This window comes from Labrus bergylta, chromosome 21 (genome assembly GCF_963930695.1).
Source record: "Labrus bergylta chromosome 21, fLabBer1.1, whole genome shotgun sequence".
NCBI classification, from domain to species: Eukaryota; Metazoa; Chordata; class Actinopteri; order Labriformes; family Labridae; genus Labrus; species Labrus bergylta.
In genome coordinates, this window is record NC_089215.1 from 22,609,093 (window position 1) to 22,635,725 (window position 26,633).

The window sequence follows — 26,633 nt, forward strand, 5'->3', positions numbered from 1 at the left end:
CATTCAAATTTTTTATAGGTTATATCACATTTGATCTAAAAGTAACGGAGAGAGAAACTCTGACCATGACATTTTTTGTCCAACACAAAGTAAGACTCGAGAAGAGGAAAGCATATGCATATGTTAGAGAGCAAATGGGTTGTAATGGTGTTGAGCTTCAGAGGTTATTTGCAGCAGCTGTGAACACATTCAGCTCAGACATCTAAACCATTCTGCAAACCAAGAAGTGTTTGAATATTAAACTCAATGCCAAGAGGCTAATTGCTACCAACAAACTAGGGTGGCAAATGTGTGAGAAGGGCTGCTTGCAACATTTGGCTGTATTTGGCTGTTAGCTAATTCAGAAAGCTACAATTAGAGCTGTTGCCGAAATGCTTCACAGGCGTCTTAATTCTATGGTGATCAAAGTAAATGAAGTACAGACGAAAATAAAATTACTACCTAGAGACAGCTGTTGGGCCATTTTCCTCTGCTGTGCTCAGTGTAAAATGAAAATGCCGTTACTATATAATGTCAGTGGGTTTGTTTTAGGTTTGAAAGTGGTGTAAACATTGGGAAACTGTCAAATCATTCTTATTTTACTGCTTCTACTCAAGGCTGTCTCCATAACTACTACCGAGTAATGTTTGGTTTTCATATTGCATCAAGTAACAATATCATAGTGTTAGGGTGTGGCTGGAGGTTATCATAAGCAGTAGTCTAATACAGCTACCTGGTCATCAAATATATTGTTTAACTTTAAAATATCCCTTCTGATTTTCTCTATCATCTGCTCATCAGGTGAGGCTGATAAATGATAAGGATTTGTGAAATATAAAGGATTTTAAGCCAGCAGTAAGACACCATAAGAGCATTCAAGTTTCACAGCCCTGCTCTGCCTCTCAGTACTTTTCCATTCAGACTGCCTCCCTCTCACTCTACCTGTCAGCCACCTCATCAGCTCACTCAGCTCACCTGTTCTCTAAGCTGCAGCTGATCAGTAATCAAGCCACTACAAAAGCTGCTGCTCCATGCTCACTCATTGCGAGATCGTCATCACATTCATGCCCGGCTTTCTAGCGGGATCCCTTGGACTGATTTACCGGTACTGACCCTGCCTACCTTTTAATCACCTTCTCCAGCTAAAGCCTGGTAATTACCTCAGCCTTCTGTCCCGACCACAAGTTTTGCTTCAGGGTCTCCTGGTTCCTGTTTGCCTGTTTTCTGGGCTGAAGTGAATTTTTCCCGTGTTCCCTGCTTTGATTGTTCTGCACGATCAGGTCTGGTATGTTTTTCTGTGCCATCAGGGGCTACATTTATAATGGTAGATATGTTGCAAAATGTGAGAGCTTGTAGAATTTGATGTGAGAACTTGAAGGGAAAAAAAGTGAACTTGTATGTAAAAATCATAATTAATTTATTTTTATTACTGGTGCCTATTATCCTTGACAACCACAACTCTGTGGTTACAAGTTCTCGACTCTGCCGCTACAACTGCACATACTACTTCTCTCGTGAATCTGCGCTGCTTGAGTTTTGCAACACACTTTGCGAGACGTCTGTAGCAAAACAAATTTGTACTCGCAGAAATGCCCCCCCACATCGACATCAAATGTTTTATTGACATCAAATCACCTCGTGTCCTGGACATCCTCTCACAGTTCATAGTTTGTGAAGAAGGCTGCAGCGGCCAGCAATATAGCCATGAGACGGTTACTGCCGCCAGGGGCATTTCACGTGAGAAAAGTAGTTTGTGCAGTTGTAGCGGCAGATTCGAGAAGTTGTAACCACAGAGCTGTGGTTGTCAAGGATAATAGGCACCAGTAGTAATAAAAAAAAATTGGGGTAAAGTATGGTTGTTTTTTTTTTGTTTTTTTTTCCCCCTTCAAGTTCTCACAGCACATTCTACAAGCACTCACATTTTGCAACATGTCTACCTTCATATACATTCCTCAGCCGGCTAACAGAGACATTGTTTAGTTTGGGCCGTGATTACCTGCTGTTGAAATAAAAGTGTGTGTGACTATATCTGCCAGTTTCCTTTCGTGCTGCAGTTGGGGTCCATACGCTGCGCTTTACTTGAAGTTTTCTAGCCTGAGTGAGACTTCAAGGAATAATGAGTTCATGGCTGTTTCATTGGAAAAAAAAATCTGTCGGCACAGCAGGAGTGTCGATGAGTGTGAATGAAAATGGCTGCATGAATCAGAGCCTGAATCTGTTTTTATTTCTGGTTGCCAATTCAAGTTGTGCAAAAAGAGCATTTGTAATGAGTGATGTCAACTTAAGAGAGATGCAACTCCTCCTTATAATTTTGGCTGAGTAAAACTAACACAAATTGGTGCCATATTTCATGTTCTCATCCTATACAAACCCTTTCCAACTCTCTGGGCACTTCTAACTTAATGACGACTTTAAAATAAATACGAAAATAAAATTACACTGAAACTAATCTTAACATTACAGAGAATAGTCAAGTACCAACAAACCGCAATCGGTTACTAATATACTCCTTGTTACATCTTATACGATGTTCCTCAGGGCAATATTGTCTGTCCTCAGTCAGATGTCGACCACACAGCCCGGAGCGTTGGCTGTTATCGCATCAGATATGACCTTTGCTCCAGATTCTCCAATGCCATTTCCCTGCAAACTGTAGAAAAAACAGAAACTGTTAAAATCAGTGAAACATGGAGTCACCCTTGAGCTGCAGCTTTTTTGTGATACATTAAGTGTTTCCATGTAAGAGAAAATTAAGACAAGTTGTAGCTGAGAAACCCACCTGATGTATGTTAATTGGTGGTTTCCTTTCAAAGCTGTTGCAATGAATATGGCTCCATCCATACCAAGAGAGTTCTCCTGCAAGCTAATGATGTGCAAAAACAATGTTTTTTTTCTTCTGTCAGTTAATATGTTGCTTTTTTCCAATGTAACATTGTGGATTTGGCAATCCTACTGCCAACTATGTCAGGGTTCAAAATTATCATTTACATGGACAATGTCATTACAGAATAAAGCTTTCTTCTTCATTTTGTAAATTCCTGTGACAAAAACGCTAGCTCCCTGCTGTTTACCTTTGAGATCAATAATTGAGTCATATCTGATGTTTCTTAGAGGCTGTTTCCTTTTAAGACTTAAGTGTTTGAAACTCCAAAATGGAACATATCCTTCAATGTGAATTATCTGCTCAAAATATGAGTAAACAAAATCCTGTTGACACTATACTATTTTGCTCGCTTGTCCGGGGAATGTGAGTCCATATGGATCATTATAAGTGTCAGTCAGGACTTACTTAAGAGACTTGAGGCTTCTGTTGCTTTTCAAAGCGTTTGCCAACTTCTTGGCTCCCTCCATCCCAACAGTGTTCCCACGTAGACTAAAACCATAGAAAATGTGTTATCATTGAGTATAAAACACAAAAGTTGTTATACAGAATTGACAGATTGTGTTGGAACTGGGAAATATTACATCTAGCAGCCTTCTGCTGGTTGTATCATATTAAACTAGAGAGGTTGAATAAAGAGTCCTCTGGCTTAAATTCAGTTCATACATGTAATGTGTTTACTCATACACACACATTATTAGAATATTATTGTGTTTGGTCTTTGAATTGTTATGGTATGTTTGTTTTCTTGTAAAAAGTGTTGGCAGTTAATGAATTAGCCTAGTTTGTATTATTCTGTGTTTGGTGTTTGAACTGTTATATTTTTGTTTTCTTGTAATAAGTCTTGGCAGTCAATAAAGTTCATTATTTTGATCACTTCCAATAACAAAGTAGCAGTTTGACACAAGACAGCATGGACTCACTCCAATGTTTGCAGGGTTTGGTTCATTGTAAGAGCGTCAGCCATTGCAATGGCGCCACTTGTGCCTGCTGAGACACCCTGGAGACTGAAAACAGCACACAAAATGATCAACATATGGAACAATAGCAGGCAACAACTGTCACAAAACCTAAAAATACGAAAAAACGTATAACATGTCCAAAAATGAATTATTTCCTCAGTTTTTAGATATTTGCTCTAGATGCTGAAACATTTTGAATCAATATTTCAAAAGGATTGCAATGCAAACCATAATGTACGCAGCGAGGCATTGGTCTTCAAGGCTTCAGCTAGAAAAATTACTCCTTCATTCCCAATAGCATTCTCCTGTAGACTGCAGCAAAAGACAAAGCGACAATATTGTGAATGACAAAACAAAAGCTTTTGCTGAAATTTCACATGTGCTCAGCTGCTGCCAAGGCAACAAACAATCAAAGTAAGCAGGTAGTCATTTTCTCACAGCCATATCAGCTAAGGCTTGTTGACATATTGCCTTGAATGTAAGGGAATCAATTTAATTGCAATTTGCAGGGTGAGAAAAAGTGGAAAAGAAGTAAGTGTAATGGGGATTGATAATTGGATGCTGATGAACGCAGGTGTCTGAACTATTGGCCTTACTCTAAGAGCTGCATTACAGTGTTGGAGGCGAGCGCATCAGCCAGAGCTTTTGTGGCAGAGGACTTGATGAAATTCCACTGAAGACTGTAAAAAGAGAGAGAGGAATTTAATTATGAAATTTGTAAAAAATAAAGGTTATAAAATGACTTGCAATTGAAGTCTATTATATTAATCCTAAATTAAAATGATTGACCTATTTCATTTCTTGTATTCTGAGTTCAGGGACCCTTCCTTTAGGAGCAAGGTCTGGACGTTGCAGTCTTGTAGTCTGTGGGTGCTTGCATCGGAATAAAAAAACCTTACTTACTGCAAAGATATGAGGCCTTGATTTAACTTGATTGCTCCAGCTATAGCTTGAACCCCTTCATCATGCAACAAGTTGGCTGTAAGGCTGAAAAACACATGCACAGAGAAAAAAAAACTCAGAAATGACACACAGTAGATTTGACTCAAGGATCACAAAATTAAAAGTACAAGAGGTTAAGTGTTAGACTTTCATAGACTTCATCATGTGTAATTTCAGTCTTCCACTGCTAAGCACAACACACACTATGTCTGCTTTCATGCTGATAAAACATTTAGCTTTGAAGTTTAAAAATTCCACCTAATTTAATTTGGCAAATGTGATTATAGAAATTATCATAAAACTGGAGTAAATTCATACCATGAATGTGGAGGTGTGAATGTCACCATATTTATTTCAACAGCTACTGAGTTCTTACTGTAGATTTCCACAGAGAAATATCAGTTTTGAGGAGTGACATTTACTGAGCAGTTGATTATTTTTATGCCTCTGTGGGGCTTTAAACTAGACTACAACTCAGAAAAATGAGTTGACTCACTCAAGGTCCTGCAGAGAGTGGTTCTCACGGAGGGCGTATGCCATGTTCTTTGCTCCTTCCACTCCAATCGAGTTCTCCCTTAAACTTAACACATGGAAAAATACAAGTAAAGGGAAAAAAATTGGTAAGAAAACCTCAGACATATTGAATGGCTCCATTCATTTCAAGATCAGGATAAGCTTAAAAAAACTCCAATTATGTTGATTCAATATTAAGTTTTTAACAGTCTTTTAAAAAAATTCTCTAAGCCCAAGACAACCGATGTTTAAATGTCACAAGCTCTGCCCAAGGTCCTGGCTAATGCTAGTTCACCGGCTGTTTTTTTTTTAATATAAACTTTTATAAGGCAACTTTTCAGACAGCTGGAAGAAACTTTACAGCAAACTTTTGTCAGTTTACCTATTGCCTATTATGTGACACCAGAGATATATGGGTGGAATCCAATCATCCAGTTTTAAAAGGAATAAAAAAGAGGATTAACAGTTACTTTATACTTTATTTCAGACCCATAGGTCCATATCCTTATAAAAAAGCACAGATATATAAATACAGTTACTCTGGAGATGTTTTGTTACAGATGTCATTAATGGCTTTTGTTTTTCCTGGAAAGCTGTGGTAAAACTTAAACAAGCCTGATACTAACTTCAGAGAGAGAAGACCTCGGTTTGACCTCAGTGCCTTTGTTAAGGCTGTCATCCCCTTGTTGCTGATAGAGTTACTCTGCAGCCTGCCAAAAGAAAGAATGCAACTGTTATGTTCAAGACAACCTAAATAATTGTTTCATGGTCTGGGAACCAATGATAATAACCCACAGAGTTGAGTAAAATGTATTATTAAAAAATTGTATGCAGATAATATGGAGGCAGCAGTGCCTATGCAGAAGGTACAGTACTGACTGAAGTGAGAGCAAAGTGTGGTTGACTGTCAGAGCCTCTGCAAGAGCGATTGTTCCTTTGTCCCCCAGCTGGTTACTACAAAGACTGCAGAGAAAAACACAAATAGAATGGCCACTTAAAAGAAAAAAAATCCCAATGTTTCCCAATTACAGACACTGTAGTTTGAGGATAAGGTTAAGTCAAAAGTGAGTCTATGAAAGAGCTAGTTCTCATCTAGTACCAAAGTAAAGTAACATGTAAAAAGAAGGGCTACAGGTTAAGATAATGTATGCATGTAAAAACTAATTGAAGAGTACATCAGCTTTGTGAGCGTCAGGTTTGCCTTCAGTGCATCTGCAATCCTCTTGGCTCCTCCTGCTCCGATCATATTCTTCTGCAAACTGAATGGTTACATGGAGAAAGAAAAAAGTCCTAATTACACCGCATCTTCCAAGTGTGCACACACATGCTATAAAAATAGGACATGGTACATTCAGTTAAAGGTCAACAAAACTCACTTTAGAGACACCAGTTTGCGGTTGCACTGTAGTACTTCTGCAAGGGCCCGAGCACCTTCCTCCTCAATGGCATTGTTCTGAAAGCTAATTATGGGTTATGAAAATTGAGCCGTTACACCACCTGAAATGTTTTTCTGTAGGACATTTATGTACATAAACCAAAATCTATGACAATTATACTTACTTAACTGAAACCAGAACTTGGTTCATTTTAAGTGCCTCAGCCAGGAACTTTGCACCTTTAGAGCCGATGTTGTTGTTCCGGAGACTTAATTATAAATTGATGGTTTAAGTATGTACAGCAATAGAAAATGATAACAGAAACACTTTGTATCAATGATTATATAAGGGGTATAAAGATACAGAGGTTACACATAAATCTCACTTAAGTGACATCAGTGTCCGGTTCACCAAGAGGGCTCGACTCAGGGCTTTGGCTCCTTTGCTGCTGATGGCATTCTCTGCTAAACTGATGGGGTGAAAAAAAGCGGTATCAACCATAACAATTTTCATCAATGCACACATCCTAAAGCACATGAAAATTCCTTTACATGAGGTGCTGCAAAGAAAATGTTCTAACCTTATTTTTTGGATGTGGCAGTCCTTAGCACTCAGGAGGCTTCCAAGCAATTCCATGACATCATCTTTGAATTGATTACTCTCTAACCTGTGGAGTTGATGAAGTGTAAGTTTCACCCTTCAATCTTTTATCTGAGTTTGAGTTAATTTAGAGTTTTTGGAAGCTGACCTGAGATGGCTGCAGTACAGCAGCTGTGGGAGCAAACACTTCACTGTTGAGTAAGTCAAAGAGCCTGTTAAGTTGGTCTGTTCACTGCACTCTGGCGACACATGCAGCAGGTAGCCTAGCACGACACAGTGAGCCCTTGTTAACTTCCCTGCCAGACTGCGGAGTTGTAAACCCTCCTCTACACTCCGCAGCAGCTCTGTATGTTGCAGCTCCTGTAAACAATAAGCCAGGTTGACTGCTCGCAGGGATACCACAGCACCCCCGTTGACCAAAAGGCCTTGTAAAAACCCTGCTGCCCAAGCCTTCTGATTGCCATCATCCTTCCCAAGGGCCAGAAGGCCAGCAAGAGGTTTGACTACCCCTGAGGACAGCAGGCCTGTCAGGAAGCGCACAAACACATCCAAGTGCCCATCTTCAGCTTGTTGCGAGTGCTGCAAGGCACTCCTAAAGTGGTTCTGAAAACCGATCTTGGGCCAAGACATGGTGCTCTCTGAGAATAAATCGAAGATGGCCCGCTTGGAGGAGACATGGTAGAAAGTAGCTGCAAGAAACTCCTGCAAAGTCAAATGGGTAAACCTGAATGTTGTGTAAATGACAGATTCCTCTCTGACAAGAACTCCAGCACCAAGACTACATTGAGTTAGCAGTGGATCTATCCCATAGGCTCTGAGGTCCTGCTCACTGAAGGTGTACTTGTGTTTCAGGAGACCATAAAATGCAAGTCGCCCAAGGTTGCCCAGCAGTTTACGATTGCCACCATGAAGCTGCTCTATTTTTACAGGCTCCCTTCCTCTTGGTTCACCCACTTCCGCCTTCATAGAACAGAAGTGAGCAAACAGCTCAGTAAAAGTTCTTGGAAGGCTCTCTTGTGTTCCACTCTGCATAATGTACATCAGAGTATCAGCTACTATCCAGCAGATTCCAGGTATGTAGCACATCACCATCAAGATGTTGTGGGACTCCAAATGCGGCCATATTTTATTGGCATATTCCTTTTCAGAGAAGTGATGGTCAAGGAAGAGCTGAATATCCTTCTGGCTGAATCCTGGGATCTCGGTCACTCTGTCAACTAATCCTCCAGGGATAAGGGAGGCCACTCCTGGCCTTGCTGTTACCCACACTGCTACATCAGGAAGCAGATTCCCTCGAATGAGGTTTGTTACTAAGTCATCAATGGAAACCTCTTTCTTTGGGTCGTTACAGGATGCTGCATCAGAGAAATTTAAAGTGCAGCGGAATTCATCCAAACCATCCAGTATGAACAGTGTGCGACAGGAGCTGCTCAAGACCAGACTGGGGTCTGTTAAATGAGGGAAGGCCATTTTCACCAGCCTCTCTGCAGACAGTTTCTCCAATGAGTTGAGCTCACAAAAAGTGAAAGGCAAGATGAAGCTCACATCTGTATAGTAGGCCCCCTGGCACCACTGTCTGACGAAGTGTCGGACCCAGGTAGTCTTTCCAATACCTGCAACGCCAACTGTGACTGAGACTCTGGGAGGTAAACTAACACGAGTCAGGGGCTCCAGGAGTTTAGCCAGCCCCAACTGTCTGAGGTGATTTCTTTTCCCTCCTCGAGTCACCCCCACCTGCATTAAGTCATGTTCCTTTTGCTGAAGGTCAGAGAGTCCATCAACTAGAAGTAAGTTTCTTGAGGAGATGTTCAACTTGGGGCAGCTAACTGAATCTCTGTCTCTGTGCTGTTCGTATTGTCTTAACAGCACCTCTTTGTGCTCTTTCACCATGGAATCTGTAGAAAATGAAAATAGTCAGGTTTTAAAGTTTGGTTTCTGAGGTTTTCATGGAAATTTATGGCATTCATGGTTTTTAAATTCTCCATCAGGAGCCCTTTTGGGCTTAATGTGTTGGTGGATGGGACTTTGATGTAAAGCTAAGAGAACTTAGGATTCAAACCACATTCTGTTTAATAGAGGGTTTGCACTACACCCCCAGCTGCCATATGCTTAACTTTCTCTTGTCTTTTTTGGGCATCACAAACACAAAAAGAAATCCCATTTCAAGTTCCTTACCGTGGTTTATGATGAGCTGGGCCGGCAGAGAGTCTGAGCTCTCTATGAAGCCTCGGAAGGCATCAGTCCCTTGACTGTCCTTTCCAGATATAATGGTTGTGAGCATGATAACCTGGTCCTGAAGCTGGCCTGCTTCCTTGATCTTGGTTTCCTCAGTTGCAGTCAGCACTTCAACCCTTCTCAGGTGGGTTACGATCCCATCCAAGAAGGACGTGGTAATAAATCTTTGCAGCTGTTCTTGATGCTTTTGGATCCAACAAAGATCTAAACCAAAACATAGCACATGGAAATCACAGAGACCAGCTAGAACTGTTGGAGGTTAATTGAGGGACAAATGTTGTTAGTTCTCAGTGTGTTCAACAGAGGACTATAATTCCTCAGAGGGCTTGGGATTAGTCCCTCTGATTCACATATCCAGAATAATCAACAATGTAAAAAGCCAAAGAACAGAGCTACAGAACATACAAAATCACAATGATTAAGGAACATTCATACACAAAACAAACTACATTAAAGTACTGAAGTCTATTACTTTATTTAACCCTGGATTTACTGTGGCCTTCACTTGATATATAGGTTTCTCTCTGTAATTAAACTTGAAGTCTGTTGCCACCTCTAATGTTCTTTCTGATAAGTTCTAAGCCTCAGAATCTATTGAATTTTCTCTTACCTGCTAACTTGGTTTTTAATTAGCAATCTTTAACTTTTGAAAAGGACAGCCTATAAGAAAGTCCTGTGTAATTCTGCACTGATCACCTTCTAATAACTGCCACTGTCTGTATTTCTTCTTCCTCTTCATCATACTGCATCATACTGTTTTCCATCTAACATTTCTCTAGTTTAAGTACAAGTCACAAAAAAATCTATTCTCACTTTGGTTGCTACAGCCATTTCAAGTCTTGTTAACAACGCTGCTCTGTCGTGTGCAGCCACTGTTCTTAGGGGTGTCATAATGCTGTCATAATTAATTAATAGCAAATATGCATTTATATTATATCTAAGTCTTTTTTTCATTTAGCCTACATAGTCAGTATTTTATGTAAACCCTTCTGTGAAAAAAAGACTAGTTGTCTGGGCCTGCCCATAAAAATCAAATGCTTGGTCAGTTACTTTTGTCTAGTATCAGGACTGTGGAGGGGGCGTGGACATTTCTCCACCTCCAATGACAGAAAAAGTTTAAGAACCACTGTTCTATACTAAGACCCTTGACTTGGATAAAGAATAATTCACTTTTTCTTTTTAACAGGAGTGGTCAATTTACAAGAAAACAAAACATGTTATAGATATTCTGGGTACATATCTGTTGACTCTTCCTTGAACGCAACAGTCAAATTTGTCACTTTTTGTGTGCTTTATCATACCATCAATGGAATAGTGATAAATATGGATGTATTTTATGTCAACATAGGAATTATTTACTAAAATTAAAGTTTCTGCCAAAAATCAGAAAAACTATGGACATTCCCATCAGCTTCATGTGTAGACTGTGTTTGTGCTAACTACTGTGGCTGTTGTAAGCAGACTAAAAACTAAACTGAGATGACTAGCTTGGGGAAACATTGTTTTTCTAAGGATATTAGCATGCTTATGTAAGCATTAAACTCAAGGAACCTAGGGGCTTCAGGCAGCCTCACAGGCGCCAGGCAAGGGCACAATACTCTCATACCAATTAAATAGATTTCTAATTACCATGCTGCAGCCTAAACATTATTATGTCCGATATTCATTCTAAATTCATCCTCATGAAGGAAATAATGTGTTATACACCGTCTGCTGCCTTAACCTAATGCGTATTGATGTTGAGCTTGCAATCAATAATAATAATCAATGATGTTTTCTGAGCTCATATTCTTCTCAAAGGAGCACAAAGACACTAATGCATGTAAACAACAGTATTACAACCTAGAAATAAGACAGTAGACGGCAAATGTTATCCTCAGTTTTTTTTTTGTGGCGCTTTTATAACTTAAAAAAGCATTTTTGCTCATCAATATATTATATAATATTATTTGTGTTCTGTGCATTGCATTGTGCATATCCCCATTAAACATAGAAGGGTTGTATTAAGACATCAAAGGCAAAAAAATGTGTCTACCCCAAGTCCTGGATTTTCTTACAGTTCTTTTTCTTTCTTTTTTAAGAAACTCCAAAAAGCCAAATTAATCAGCTGCAGAGACCTTTATGTCAACACCTCTGCACAGTAATGACATGTCATTAATTCCAGCCTGCGTTGAGCTTTCCGCAGCAATTATCATCAACACTTGTAAAACATATACTTTCAACATGGTCCTGAACAGAAGAGTGCCCACATGTCTCCATGACTCCGAGCCTTTCAAAATTTCACTTAACATCTTATAATTTAGCCATGACGATTTCAGACCAGGCAATTTCATCTCTCAAAAACATGCAGGTAGTTTTTGGATTTATAAGGAGCAAAAAAAAATCAAATTCTCACAAATGTTTTTTCTAACAGAGAATTTTCAATTAAAGCTTTCACAATCTGAGAAAAGAAGTATCTGCCAGAAAAGTGACACCAAAATTTCTTCAATCTCCTTGGGATATCCAGACTCTCCATCCTCTGTGACTAAATGAAGATACACTGCTTGGCAATACAAACAGGCACATGTCCAAATAAGAGTTTCATAAATCTTTCCAACTGTTTTCTTTTGTGTTATTTTCTGTGGCAGTCTTACAAAGAGATCAAAGTAACTTCAAACATCTTGCACAACTATCAGGACTCCCCCCAGGAAACAGATATGGTGACGTGATTATGTCGTAGATCGTTATTGGTTGTAACTGGGCAACAGTCACAAACAATCGCTTCAAACATGAAATGCATGATAGCAGCCTTCGTCAATATTAATCTTAAACATAAAAATGTAGTGTATGCAGTGCATGTCTTTCTAACATAGAAGTGTAAAGCGCAGCTGGATTTGGAAACTTTAAGTATAAACATGATCTGAATGTAATTCTCTGAAAACAAGTAGATGAATAAATCCTGCATCAACAATTAAACATATTGCATATTGCAATTGAATATATTGCACCACTTTGGTCTTTGAACATTTAAACATTAATATCCTGCTCATTTGAGATGTTCCTAAACTAAACCACCCCTCTTCTTTTGTTCCATTTATTATCCCCTCAGGTCCTCTGCTGTAGATGTTTCTTACATTTTTCATACATTGGCTCAAAATCAGCTCTAAGTGTCACCTTATGCTGCCTGCCTCTACAAATTCCATCTCTTTAAAGATAGAAAAAAAGTCTTCAACAAGTATTGGACAAGATTTTTTTCATCGGATTTCTTTCATCTTATGTCATTAAAGCTCCTGTTGTGAGTCTGATAAGGCTCTTCAATCTGGGTTCACAGTCATAATGAGAAGAGCAGAAAATTAATATCATTGGATTTAATGTGGAAGATAAAGTCAAAGGTCTGAAGTTGAATCAGAACTGAACATTGATCTTCCCAAATGTAGGTCTGCACATCAAAGAGAAAGAGGCAGCTGTCTATTTCCTTCATTACATTTCCCTTTAATGAAACTGTTACTAGAACTGATACATATTCATGTTCTTCAGACTGTCCTAATCCCAGGCTGTGTGTCTTTACGATCATCGCCTTCAATTTAAATTGTTTTTTTTATTTTTATAAGAAAGACTAAAGGGGTAGAGAGTTCTTCAACCAGGAATAGGCTGAGTGTATATCAGAAATGTGATGAATCTGTCAAATCCCACCTTTATTTTCAGTTTGTGAAGCGAGTGAAGAAGACGTAGTTTGAAGATCCATGTAGCAGTCGTCCTGCCACATAATACGTTTGCTTCGGTCCAGGATAGAATCGTAAAGTTCCCTCCTCTCCATGAGAAAGTTTCACAGGTTCTGCCCTCAGACTTTCCTGTTTGTGGATCTACACACACAAAAAAACTGCATTATTGAGACGTCTATGCAACAATAAACTAGACATGACAATCTTCATAAAGTCACTGAGGTCTCAATATTTCTCAAAGACATCTTCCATTGTGTAATGTGCACTCCAAATGTCAACTTAATATATTGCGTAAGTCAGGCATTAATGATTCAGTATGTAAAAAATCAAACAGATGAAACTGCAGCATATGGAGCAACTTCAGCTTTCACAGATATTAGGATCTATTCTGATCCTCAGTGAGGCAGGTCTGATAAACAGAAGTGCCTTTAGATGTATTCATTCGAGTCTATCTTCATTCACAGACATGACATGCACTTTGGATGAAATAAACCTCAGCATTGTACTTCTTATCAGAGAAGACATGACTGCTCTTTGAATGTCTCTTTTAGAATGCAGCTGCATCTCTTACATATTCCTCTCCATTGCTGTCGCCTATTGGATGTGTGTATGTGTGTAATAGGTGAATATCGCATGAAAACATTCACCTGGACATAGGCCGTAATCACAGCTGAATGCAGCATGACAAAAGGACACAGATTAATCGGGGCAAAGAATTGAGAATCAACCCGATGGGATATATTCTCTCTTAAGAAACTGGATTTTTTTTGCAGTTCTGCATTGACTTCATTTGTCAACATGAGGTTGTCGCTTGAGAACAACACTAGTGGTTAGCGCGCACACCCCATGTGTGGAGGCTGTAGTCCTAAAAGTGGGCGGCCTAAATTCGACCTGTGGCTACTTTCAGGCATGTCTTTCACCGATCCCTCTCTCTCGCCATTATTTCTGGACTCTATCCACTGTCCTGTCTCTACATGAAGGAATAAGGAAAAGCCCCCCAAAAAACATGCCCACAGGGAACAACATTTGCAAACCACAATGTGCAACCATTTGTTCAAACACTAATGATCTAGCTGAAAACAACTTCATGTCTCTGTGTCTCTGTTCTCTTTTTTTGAGAGAGAGGAAACTGGTCAACTGCGAGCTGACAAAAGTGATTAAGAGGTATCTCTGGGTTTTAAGACGTAAGCATTGAGCCATTAGTAGTTCTTCCGGTACTTATTAGACCTCTGATGTAAATGGTGCACTGTCGAGGTGCTTCAATCAATAAAAGTCTGTCCCCACTCTACAAAGAGGTTTAATGAGGTGAAAGAATAGCAGGGCCTAGACCAGGGGTGCCCAAACAGTCGATCGCGATCGACGGGTAGATCGCTGACTGATTCTCAGTCGATCGCGAGATGTTTAGTCAATATAAAATACAATTGTAAAATAGAAAAGTGATTTCAATTTCATCTCATTGCAGTTTTTCCCACACACGATACCTGTGTTGGGAGCCCAAGTATACTTCCGACCTGTTTGTATTTAATTTTTCATTTATTCATGAAAATGCTGCGTGCACGAGAGAGCGAGCGAGAGAGCGAGAGCGCACAAGAGAGAGTGCAGGCATGCGCAATGACGTGCAGGTAAAACCGGGGGGGGGGTAAATGTTTTACCAAAAAGTCATATATAGAAACTATGCTACGAGTATTAAGCGCATTTGATGAAGCTGCAGCTACTTTTCTCTGCTCCTCTCTGCTGTCATGACTGTGAGCATGGCGGGGGACGAGACACACCAACAAACAGCGCAAACGCAAACGCACACGCACACACACACACACACACACACACACACACACACACACACACACACACACACACACACACACACACACACACACACACACACACACACACACACACACACACACACACACACACACACACACACACACACACAGGAGCGCCAGCCACCACGCGAACCTTTTTACTTTTTACTTTTAGTGCTGCAGCACACAGTTGATCCGTGATCTTTACGGACCGAGGCGGGAACACACGTGATCCGGTCAAACAGTCGGTTGGACTTTACTCCGTTCACTCTCACCGTGTCTGCAGCTAATTTAACAAAAGCAACATCATCTCACAGCAGCCTGCTGTAGTCTGTGAACATCTCCACACAGATTAAAGTTGTTTGTTGAAAACTAAATTAAGGGAAAAACATATGTGATATAAATACAAACTTGATATTAAATTGTAGCCTACCCTAAAATAAGAGTTTAAAAAAAAGTATGTCGATATTGCATTATTTTTTACAGAACTCTCATTTATTATTTTCTGTTTGTTGTGTGAGTATTAAATGCGTTTGTAGGCTGTTGGTAAAGGCTATGGCTCACTATGTGGACTGGTAGATCTCGGCAGACTGGTAACTTTAAAAGTAGATCTTGGTTCAAAAAAGGTTGGGCACCCCTGGCCTAGACCTTTGAGGTGCTTTTCATGGTTTGTTTTCAACCTTGATTAAAATTACACTAATGACTTGCACAAGGATGAGGGAGGTTGTTACAGACCAATGCTGGCTCACAATGCCAGTCTCTGAAAATATCAGGGCTGGGTTGTGCTGATATTATCTGGAAAATGTCAACAGCTTATGTTTGAAAAGGGCTTTTGATGCTGCAAAAGTGAACTAAACCTTACTGTATTTCATTTTAGGATTACATTGATTTCTTCTTTAACTTGTTTAATATGATGTTTTCAACCTAGCTACAGACAAGGTTAATAAATTAGGTTAATTTTTAGTCATTTAGCACATAATCTTAAATAAGAACGGTAGTGAAAGTGCTGCAAATAGTAGTTTGAATTATGTTTGAGTGTTCACCTAGACAGACGGGAAATGGTGAATACTTCCTGTGTGGTTTGTTGCTGATCACGTAATATCTCACAGAGGAAGCTGATACAAGAACTTAGGATGTACTCGAGACAAGTTGCCCGGGTGTGCAGTTAAAAAAGTATGTTGTCAAAATGCCAAAACCACGTCAGAACACACCAGTGTCAGTGTGTTGGGGAGGGTGACCAACTGTTGCTGAAAGTTGTTAAACACTATTGCCCATTTACTACAGAAATGCAAGTCTGTAAAATACCAGTTATAAACATAAACACACGCAGCAGTATCATCTCCATCCTGCAGGCAAACCACCTGCTATGCAGATGAAACATCAGGTAAGAGACCGGGATAGGTCAGATGTGTTTTTTGGCTCACAGAAAAGTAATTAAATTTGCACTGACTCTGGAGATAAACACTCAAAGCCATCACAGAAAGTTAATCCATGATTAAGAATAGACAACGTTTAGCTGTGAAGTGAAACATGTTAAAGAGTAAAATATAAAACTCGGGTAACTCACCATTGGTTTTCTTGAACTTCTCTGTGGGTATTAAATGATGTAAAAAGCTGCTTGAACAGATGTTTGGTATGGAAACACCATCATTTCCCACGAGAGCAGCTATAGTGTAATTTTGAAATGACACTCAGACCAATTTTTGACGAGTCAAATCCGGTGGAGGACTAGCGAGCGAATGAAACGAGTGACAAAAAGCAGAGCACTTTTTAGTCATCATTCGTTTGCACTGTGGTATCGGATGCAGTTTCATGCAGGGCTCCTTCCGGTCTGATCTGTCTTCCTGTGTTGTGGTGCGCAGGTTGAACAGTGAAGAAAAAAAACAAAAAAAACTTCAGCTTTGTTCTTGAGCAAGCAGTGTGGCATTGTCAGAGACCTGAAGCTTTTTACCATGCCCCAACGTTTTCCTGCAGAGACATCAGACACCTCATGATTACTAAAAATGCATCAGAAAGTTCTTGTTCAGGGAGATGAATGTAGGGTTTCTGGTCTGATTATAGTTAAAAGCTAAGATAGGCATAAGTTAATGTAAGCAAGAAGTCCATAAGTACACTCGGCAGACACAAGCAGAATCTCTGCTCTATTCATAGATAACCATCAACAAACATACACAAAGGTAAGCTGTAGAAAGACAGGGTGAGGGTCTATGATGAATACAATACTTGAGAACTAAGTGCAGGATGTAAATGTAGAGGATGTAATCAAAGAGTAGTAATCCACACAACTATGGAAGCGATTAGTGATCAGAATTCAAATGATAAAGCTAATTTGAAAATTCAATGGCATTAACAGAAATGCTTTTTAATTTTCAGAATATGAGTGTATTATTTGACTCAAAAATAAAATGATGATTCATTTATCTAATTTGAATTTTAGTTTTCAACTTCAAAAATGCACATACTTTGACTAAATTAAAATGAGGAAGAAAATTACATTTGCTTTATCTTTTCTGTTAATGCATTTGAATTTCCAAATTAGCTTTATCATTTGAGTTTTGATCACTAATCGCTTCCATACACAATAGGTTGAATGATAAACCAAAGAACACGTCCATGGAAGTATTTTATTTCAAAACACCTGCTACATGTGCGTAACGTCGGACAAAAAACAAACAAACTGGAAAGCAAACTCCAGAAAGAAAGCTTATAAATTACAACCAGGGGACGCAGACGATGCAATGTTTGCTTTCTTTGAATGTCCAGTGTCTATGTTCTCCGTCGTAGACCATGAATATATATATAAGCATGAAAACGTTTGAGTTTCTGGTCTCTCTAGAGTTACATTTGAAGGAAGAATGTGCGACTTTTTGATCCTGTAGATGTCACCCTCGAGCACCAGCATTAAAACCAAAACAAACTGCTGCTTGGCAACACCTCGGCCACACTGAATACCTCCGCTCTCCCGACCTCCAACCCACCCTCCACACGCGTTCACACGGATGAGTTAAGTACAAGCGGTGGACAAAATTGTCCTTGGCTCAAGCAGTTTCAGTTTCTTCCCCCAGGCTGTCACTCTGATGAACGCTAAACAGTCACAGTGTCAGACCTGTCGCGGTGAAATGACTCTAAACCAACCGTCACTGTGAATATACATATATGTATATATATATTATTTAATTTAAATGATAATACACGCACACTTATTTATGTAAATACTGTAATTGACATCTTAATTGACCCATCTGTCACATAACTGCATTTTACTTGTCATGTTACTTCAGCATCTTTTGCACTATTCACCACTGCACTGTTTCATATTTAGTCATGTAAATATTAGTCTTTTCTTACTATGTTTATTGTTGATATTTAATGTTGTACCTGTACATAAGAGAGTACACTTCACCTAAGTTAAATTACTTGTGTGTGTAAGAATACCTGGACAATAAATCTGATTCTGATTGAGTTGCAATCACCTGTGTCCTGCATTGTTGTGTAAGCATGCTAATGTTAGCGCTTTAGTTAGCTTGTAGCTTCACATTGCATATAAATAGACACAGAATGAGCGTGATCTAAAAAAGCTTACATGACATTCATATAAGCAGCAAGTACTTTATTCTTCTTTCTCTGGTCTTTGACTAAAACAGGATTCATACATGAGGAGAAGAGCCAACCGTCCCGTCCATGTAAACATGTAAACACAGCCCCGACAACAACACAGCCAGCAGGACTTGCACTTCTCACTCACTGAAGACAGTCATGACTCAGAGACAATTACATAAGATATACTTCACTTCTGCTTTGTTTGTGTAAAATGTTGCACATTCTTCCTCTAAATGGTGCTGTAGCTCTTTCAACTGTGGTTATAAAAAAAGTTCTGTGTTCAGCCATAAAATAATATTCTACTTTTACGATTGGTGTCGTTGCACGTCATGCATATGGTTATCAATTGAAATCCTGCATTGAGTACAAGCGGTAAATGAAAATGTGTTCAGGGTTGTTCCAGCTTCTTAAGGGTCAAACATAGTTCACTTTTTATTTTTTTTACAAGTGTTAACCCATTTGCATAATCTACATTGTATTTGGGTTGAAACTCGGAGGACAAATTGCCTCTTTTCTGCCTTCTATTTATAACTTTATACACGCATTATCTTACTCAAAGAATAAACAAGATTACAACACAAGACATTTCATGAACATCACTTTAAACATGTCTGTGAACTTTAACAGCTAAACAGAAGACTTTTTTATGAAACAGCTGGTTTACTTCTATTTTTAAACAAGGTTGAACTAGCTGCAAAAGAAAACCGGGTATAGAGGGTTAATTTGCTATAGAGTGCTGTGTTAATTAACATCAATATTTAAAACATTTAAACAGGACAAATGGCTCTGAGGGAATACATTTGCTCACCAGGGCAATTAAAGCAAGCTCACTAAAAGCCTGCAGCTCAGCAGATGAGTAAGGCAGCAGTGAAAAGTCATCAGCACATCCACTCTATTACAAAATGAGGAGATCCTTACGAGTTTATTTCATGGCACTTCATACTGGTGATTTTTTTTTACAATCTTTGAAAAAAGTGGAATTAAACCAATCAAAATATTAAATCTATTTCCCATACCACAACCATTTTCTATATTTCTTTGTAAGAAAATAAAGAAATCACTTGACATTTGAAGTCAACGCTCCTCTCCTTCGAGAAGCATCACCTCTGTAGTATTTACACTGATGTCTGTATTCAGCTGTACTGTCCTCCGTCTAAATCCAGGGATCAGCTGATCAAACAACACAAAGGCAAAGTAGAGGATTCTGAGCCATTTAAAAAAGTGAAACATAAAACAGCTCTGATTTTTTTTTTTACAGTCTCTCATTTCAAAAGTCAAATACTCTTCATTTAAAAAAAACACTTCATCAGTCTCTGACATCCCTTTTTTCTGATTTTCTTTGAAGAAAATGTAAACAGTTTGTTTTTAGTGCGCACACAACAGTGGTTACAGACAGTCGTCAGAAGATTTTCACATTTAAAGACAGTCAGGCCCTTGGAGTGATCAGATTTGACAGCATGTAGCAGGAAAAACAAAGCACAACGTCGACCATGTTGAAGAGTAAATGTGAGCGTGGCAAATATTGTCAGTGTTAAAACACTTGTGTTCCAGCTGATAATGCCATGTTAAACTGATATAGCTTACTGCATACATCTAAAGAAAGGCTGTTCTACATTTAAAATGCTGTTTTTTCCACAGTAACAAGAACAAGTCAACAAAAATGATCATGTAGGACTCAAGTATTTAAGACAAAAATGCTCCCCTTTTCTCTGTCCTCTTCTTTAAAAGAAGTAACCACAACTGTTCACAGGCACTGACATTAAAGGGAAAAAAAGAAAATATATATAGTTTTTATAATTCTTCTCTTGGGTTGTCTCATTTGATGACTTTGTGTCACAGAGAAGGACACTTGTGGTGGCACTCATTTTGAAACAACCCATAACCAACTGGAGTAAACAAATCTCTTATTACCCCCGTCTCTCCATCTCTCTGCTGAAGTCCTCCCACGCACAAGAGCACTTCCAGGTGCAAACACAGTGTTTCAAAGCCAGGATTATAGATCTGACAGTCCCTCTGCGTGCTCACTCAGCTCCATGGTGTAATAGTCCAGAGGACGCCTGAGAACAGAGGCAGAGGAAAGAATATATAGCACCTTAAGAGATATACACATTGCAATTAGTTTCCAGTAGCTAATGTTCAAAGTTATAAGTTTTAGCTTCTGGTTGTTCCCACTGTGTGCTCTAAACACATTCAACCTTTATTTATACTCTAAAGATCATTGAGGGGCAACCCTCATTTACAATGACATTGAGTCATTACAGAAATAATTAGAAAACAGACATTAAATCAAAAAGAAAAACAGGGGACAGATAATACAAGACTGCTAAAATCAGTCTACAAAAGTATAAAATGTATTGAGTACAAAACTGCAAAAAAAACCCACTTATGTAAAACAGTTACAAACAGAGGTTGGGAGGCTTAAAATCAGGTTTCTAAAACATATCTCTAATTAAGTCTGTGATCTGCTTTATTTCCCACAGCACAGTCTTGAACAGCTCGTTTTTTTATTTCTTGCACAAACACATGAATGGAGTGATGGGGATAAATATTAAGAAACATTTTTTCCACAGAAAAAGAAGAGATGGTTGGATAATAAGGGATGGTGTTGAAATCTCTGTCTCCACTGTGGACTTCCTTTTTTTTTTTCAGTTGAAAATGTTAAGACGAGACACTAAGCACTGAGGTCATAGCAGCAGTCTGACACCAAAACCTGATATTTACTGATGACATTTCACACAATGTGCTGTTCTCAGGCGGAAACTGTGACTGAAACTTGAATTAAAAAAAACAAAAAACGGAGAGAATCCATTTTTAAATGTACACCATCTCTTGTCTAGTTGGCCAATTTTCAAACCCTTATAACTTCTTCTGTTCCTTTTCAAATCCATATTAAACTGTTTTCTTTAACTGTACACAAACAGAACATGCAAACATTGGAGTTGCATTACTGGAGAAATGACACCAGATCAAGTTCCATACTTTAGTCTGCACTGGGACTTGAACCAGCGTCCTTCTGGGTCTATTTTCTCCAACAAGTACTTCAATGCCACAGACTGCTGCTTTGTAATTTCCGCCTGAAACACGTCTTTTCTAAATGATCTGTGTTCCGCCCTCGTTAAAGAGTCCCCTTCCTCAACTAGACAGACAGATAACTCCTTCCACATTCCGTAGTCAATAAATGTTGATTTATTTGCGTGCCACCGTTATTCTTTGACAGAATGCAAAATGGAGTAAAACTGTAATAAAGTAAAAAGAAACCATCAGTTATGATACACATGATCAATAAACATATCTGTGTAGTATAACATGCTTGTCAATGTCAATCAAATTAACAGTATCTGACTGAAAATATATCTGACCGAAAACTATCACCTAGTGATAGGTATAAGGTATACTGCAGAACACAAAAATCATGGTCTAACATAGCCATCTGCATAAAATGAAAGCATGGTTGTGAAAAGAAACATCTTAATCACACTTTACTCACAGACAATGATTATACAGTTCCTTCCTAGTCCAGGATGGATTTAGATCCTTCATAAGGCAAGTGTCCACAACATGCTCTTATCAATGAATGAGAAACCCAAAACGGCCTCCTACAGTGAGCCATGAGGTCCAAAAAACTCAACAACAAATGTAGCACCCCCTAGTGGCTGCAAGGTGACCTACAGCTCCTTGCTTAGGCCAGAACACTCCCCGCCTGGTATCTAAAAGGATGCCACCACAACTGTACAATGCACACTAACACAAACCAACTACAATGTCTCTGGGGAGAGGAGTAGAACAGTCTCTGAGACAGGGCGTAGAAAGGTCTTGAATGAACCATCGTTTGCTGTCTTGATTTCCACCTTCCTCACCTGCTCCTTCCTGAATCGCAGTAATACCCCAAGCAGACTGTTGTTCATGTTAGGGCCAGTGAGGAGGACATCATTAAGGGACACGCCACAATGTTGGGCACTGGAGTCAAATACCACCCTTATTTGACCAGGATTCTGTGGATGGTATACTCCAAAGTGAGGTAGGTACCAGCACTCTTCTTCTGGTTGTAAGGGTGGAGCAACTTCTGCGTGTCCGTTCTTAAAGATCTTATTCATGAATTGAATGTAATGTTCCTTCCTCTCTGTATGTTTCCTCAATGTGCGGGTCACTGAAGTGAGGCGATTCCTTGCCTGTTCGCGATAGTTAGGAAGGCGTTGTCGTGGACTCCAAAAAGGAAGTGAAGCGACCCAGCTATTGGATTCATCCTGATGACATTCACTATCCATAATCCTCAGAAAGGCAAGATCCTCCATAGAAGGCGCAGTCTTGTCATCATCCTTTGTGGAGCAGAATACAGACTCTCCCACAAGACCCATTAAGTCTGTCAGAGGGGCCCCATTTTCTTTCTGGGTGATAAAGGAATTCTGAGACTGGTGGTTGTAACTGAACCCCTCCTCGACTCTGATTTTGTTTGGGCAAGGACTCATCAGGATTGGGCGTCCATTCTCAAGAATGTTTGTTCTGAAGGTGTTCACAGATAAAGGTTTGTGCGCACCATCAAGGCAGACCTCTCCTACTATCACCCAACCAAGAGCTAACCGTTGTGCAAAGGGAGCTAAAAGAGGCCCATTTTGTTGTTCATGAACCTTGTGCACCTGAATTATATCCCTTCCTAAGAGAAGCAAAATATTGGCCTTGGGGTCAAGAGGGGGTATCTCAGTAGCTAGGGACTTCAGGTGAGAATGGTACCTAGCAGCTCCTGGAGTGGGGATTTCAGCCCTATTATCAGGTAGCTGGTCACACTCGATGAGTGTGGGGAGGGTAAGACTGGTCTTCTCATCTGCAGATTCTACAATGCTCTCCGGCCTGCAGTCTCTGACACACCTGCACACGTTCTGAGTGTGTAAGGGGAGGTGTCATCAACTATGTCAAACATCTTGAAAAAGGCTGATCTGGCCAAAGACCTGCTGCTTTGGTCGTCTAGAATGGCATATACCTTGGTTTTCCTCTCTGGCTGACCCTTTGGGTATAAGTAAACTAGGCAGATTTTGGAATAAGATTTCCCTATTGTGCTGCCTCCACAGACCTCTGTGCAGGTTGACGTAGTGATTAGAGAAGAGTGAGCTTCCTCTGCCTCCCCGCCATGCTGTTCAGAGGGGTTAAGCTGTGGTTTAGTGGACCAGGGTGCTGGGCCGGCGTGAAGAGTTGCAATGTGCTTCTCACTGCTGCACTCAGAACACTGTAACTGCTTTGCAGTCCCTTGCTTGGTGCGAAGTTGAGGAACAGCAACGAAAACATATCCCGTTTTCTCTAAGGAAGGTTTTTCGTTCCTCCAGGGGCTTCACTCTGAAGACTCTGCACCTCTGCAGGGGGTGGGGCTTCTTATGAATAGGACATTGCTTCTTAAGGTTGTCCAATCCATTGGCTTCAACTTTCTCTTGAGTATTCTCCACTTCTGTTCTGTGTACAGCTACAGATGTTCTTAAAGATTTCAGAGGGAATCTCTCTCCCTGGAGTCTCTCTCCCTTATGTGGTGGGATACTTGAGTTTGCGGTGACGAAACTTGGGTCGTTCCTCATCCTCGCCTCTTCACGAATGAAGCAAGAGAAGACGGAAAACGGTGGGAAGGTTATGTGGTTTTGTTGTTTGTACCTTGTCCCATGTACCATCCATTTTTCCTGAAGGCTGAATGGTAGTTTCTCCAAGATAGGGTGAATGCCACATGCTCTATCTAGGTAGGACAGTGCTGGTAAGTAACCCTCCTCTTTGGCTGCTTCCACTTCAAGGACCAGATCACCTAACTCTCAGGCGTTGTGAGTCTCTTTGAGAGACCTTGGGAAAATATTCAAGCTTGTTAAAGAGAGCAGTCTCCATTGCCTCAAGGCGTGTCTCCTCTACATTTAGTTGAGCCCTTTTTACTTTCATTTCAATTTCCCTTCGTGCGTAGGATGCTCTGGTACGTGCTGCTTCAGCTTTGGCCCGGGCTCTTACCGCAGCCAAGCTTGTTGCAAACTTACCAGAGTGTTTTGATGAGCCTGAGCAGACTGATCTGGTCTCATGGCCTCCCCTTTCTGCAGCTGGCATCTTGTCTTTCAAAGATCTAGGGGTTGAGCCGTACTGATCTGTTATCCACCAAGGTTGAAATCACTGTAAAGTCTGTCTTTTTACTGTTCCGCCCTCATTAAAGAGTCCCCTTCCTCAACTAGACAGACAGATAACTCCTTCCACATTCCGTAGTCAATAAATGTTGATTTATTTGCGTGCCACCGTTATTCATTGACAGAATGCAAAATGGAGTAAAACTGTAATAAACTAAAAAGAAACCATCAGTTATGATACACATGATCAATAAACATATCTGTGTAGTATAACATGCTTGTCAATGTCAATCAAATTAACAGTATGTGACTGAAAATATATCTGACCGAAAAACTATCACCTAGCGAACAAGGTATACTGCAGAACACAAAAATCATGGTCTAACATAGCCATCTGCATAAAATGAAAGCATGGTTGTGAAAAGAAACATCTTAATCACACTTTACTCACAGACAATGATTATACAGTTCCTTCCTAGTCCAGGATGGATTTAGATCCTTCATAAGGCAAGTGTCCACAACATGCTCTTATCAATGAATGAGAAACCCAAAGTGGCCTCCTACAGTGAGCCATGAGGTCCAAAAAACTCAACAACAAATGTAGCACCCCCTAGAGGCTGCAAGATGACCTACAGCTCCTTGCTTAGGCCAGAACAATCTGAGCACTTATCACAGTGGATCAGGGAAAAGAAAGCTGTAAAAGCATACCAACTTAATAACACATTTTTACATTTGAATTTAAAATTGACAACTCAAAGTGTCTTCAAGAGAAGAGCAGCAACTCAGCATGTGAGACAAATGGTCCTTATCAGGCTTTGTGGAGAAGAGGGAGCAGGAGATAATGAAAGACTCCTCACCTCCTTCTGTAGAAATATGTGAACAGAGCAGCTCCTAGTCCCAGCAGCAGGAGGACCGCTACAATCAGGCCTATCTGCAACCCCAGGGCAGATGCTAGGAGACAGTGAAACATACATTGAAACAAACATTGGGATGAAATTCAAACCAGCAGCAGATTTGTCAAACCCCTCTAAAGCTTCATGCATATAAAGTGGGTCATCTTTGCAGGATGAACTTGATGAGATGCAGTTTATCCTTCTATTCAGGGTATTTCTCCATGTAGTGAAGACAGTGAGTAAAAAAGACTTCATCACTAGACATGACTTATATGTCAACCAGCATGATTGTTGCATTATTACTTTTCTAGTATTAGATATGTAGTTCACCTTAAAATGACTTTTACATCCTGAAACATGAACGTTTACAAATGTACAATAATTACACCACAAATCTCAAAGGGTAATCAAAGTGTAAATGCTTCAATGTGATGAGTAATAAAAACTTACTTAGCGTCAATGAAAATTATCAGCGGCCAATCAACGTTTTTTACTGTCAAGAACCACATGGCATCTATTTCTTAAAACTAAATCAAAACAAAATGAACAAGAATAACATCCTCTTAACACCTTTTGTGACTGTGCATGCCTGCTTTTGGAGTTCTTTCAAAGAAGGTAATAATCATGCTATTTCAGATAAACTATATTTTCAACTTCTCAGTGTAATTAGGGGAAACTTGGGGTCTCCCACAGAACATTTTAAGCAGCTAACATTTCTTTTCCTGCATTCCAATCAGTTTTTATGCACCATTTTGTGTCTTTTACAAATGTCTTTGAGTGTTCATCAGACACATGTTCCAACAATGATGAATGTGTTCATTTGAATACTTTAACAAACACGTGGACTGGAGAGTTGGAGTGTTTCTATTGCAGTCATATAAAATGTCCTCAGCTGTAGCTTTATACCATTAGCCTAAAGTCGTTAAGTTACTGAACTCACTATGTCATTGTTTTGTTTTGTTTATGCACATTTAAGAATGGCAAACAATATGAACATTAAAACAGAATCCAGTGTGTGATTATTACCTGAGACACATGGTCACGCATTTAAGATATGATCTTATTTTTA

At 39.6% G+C, this 26,633-nt stretch overlaps 2 protein-coding genes and 1 long non-coding RNA gene across 4 annotated transcripts in view; all 3 read right to left on the reverse strand.

Moving 5' to 3' along the window:
• Positions 1-2,181: 2,181 nt before the first annotated feature.
• Positions 2,182-16,764, reverse strand: nlrc3 (NLR family, CARD domain containing 3). The gene is made up of 19 exons (XM_020637605.3): positions 16,562-16,764; positions 13,161-13,330; positions 9,429-9,692; positions 7,402-9,148; positions 7,234-7,320; positions 7,039-7,122; positions 6,838-6,921; positions 6,654-6,737; positions 6,453-6,536; positions 6,157-6,240; positions 5,904-5,987; positions 5,261-5,344; positions 4,726-4,809; positions 4,419-4,502; positions 4,051-4,134; positions 3,784-3,867; positions 3,269-3,352; positions 2,759-2,842; positions 2,182-2,629 (listed from the first exon to the last, which is right to left on the reverse strand). The coding sequence occupies exons 2-19, from the start codon at positions 13,282-13,284 to the stop codon at positions 2,539-2,541; spliced, it is 3,405 nt and encodes a 1,134-aa protein (XP_020493261.1). The 5' UTR covers positions 13,285-13,330; positions 16,562-16,764; the 3' UTR covers positions 2,182-2,538.
• An 840-nt stretch (positions 16,765-17,604) lies between these two features.
• si:ch211-183d21.1 (uncharacterized) overlaps positions 17,605-26,633 on the reverse strand; it is a 28,809-nt gene continuing 19,780 nt past the window's right edge. Inside the window, exons 11-12 of one of the 2 annotated variants that reach the window (XM_020637643.3) lie at positions 25,529-25,622; positions 17,605-20,651 (exon numbers count right to left, since the gene is read on the reverse strand). In XM_020637643.3, coding sequence (XP_020493299.2) covers positions 20,588-20,651; positions 25,529-25,622 — 158 coding nt within the window. In that variant the 3' untranslated portion in view covers positions 17,605-20,587. The remainder of the gene's footprint in view (positions 20,652-25,528; positions 25,623-26,633) is intronic. The other variant, XM_065949826.1, reaches the window with a different exon arrangement.
• On the reverse strand, positions 21,758-25,522 carry LOC136177289 (uncharacterized). Its single transcript, XR_010664930.1, has 2 exons — positions 25,013-25,522; positions 21,758-21,959 (listed from the first exon to the last, which is right to left on the reverse strand). It is a non-coding gene; the product is annotated as an uncharacterized lncRNA (long non-coding RNA).

Bases quoted from the DNA above. Each gene is read 5' to 3' on its own strand.
- nlrc3 (XM_020637605.3), bottom strand. From the start codon at position 13,284: ATGGAGAGGAGGGAACTTTACGATTCTATCCTGGACCGAAGCAAACGT. The intron at 7,123-7,233 runs GTTAGAACATTT...TCACCCCATCAG, and splicing joins TGCCACATCCAAAAAATAAG to TTTAGCAGAGAATGCCATCA. The intron at 2,843-3,268 runs GTAAGTCCTGAC...GCACATCATTAG, and splicing joins AGAAGCCTCAAGTCTCTTAA to CTTGCAGGAGAACTCTCTTG.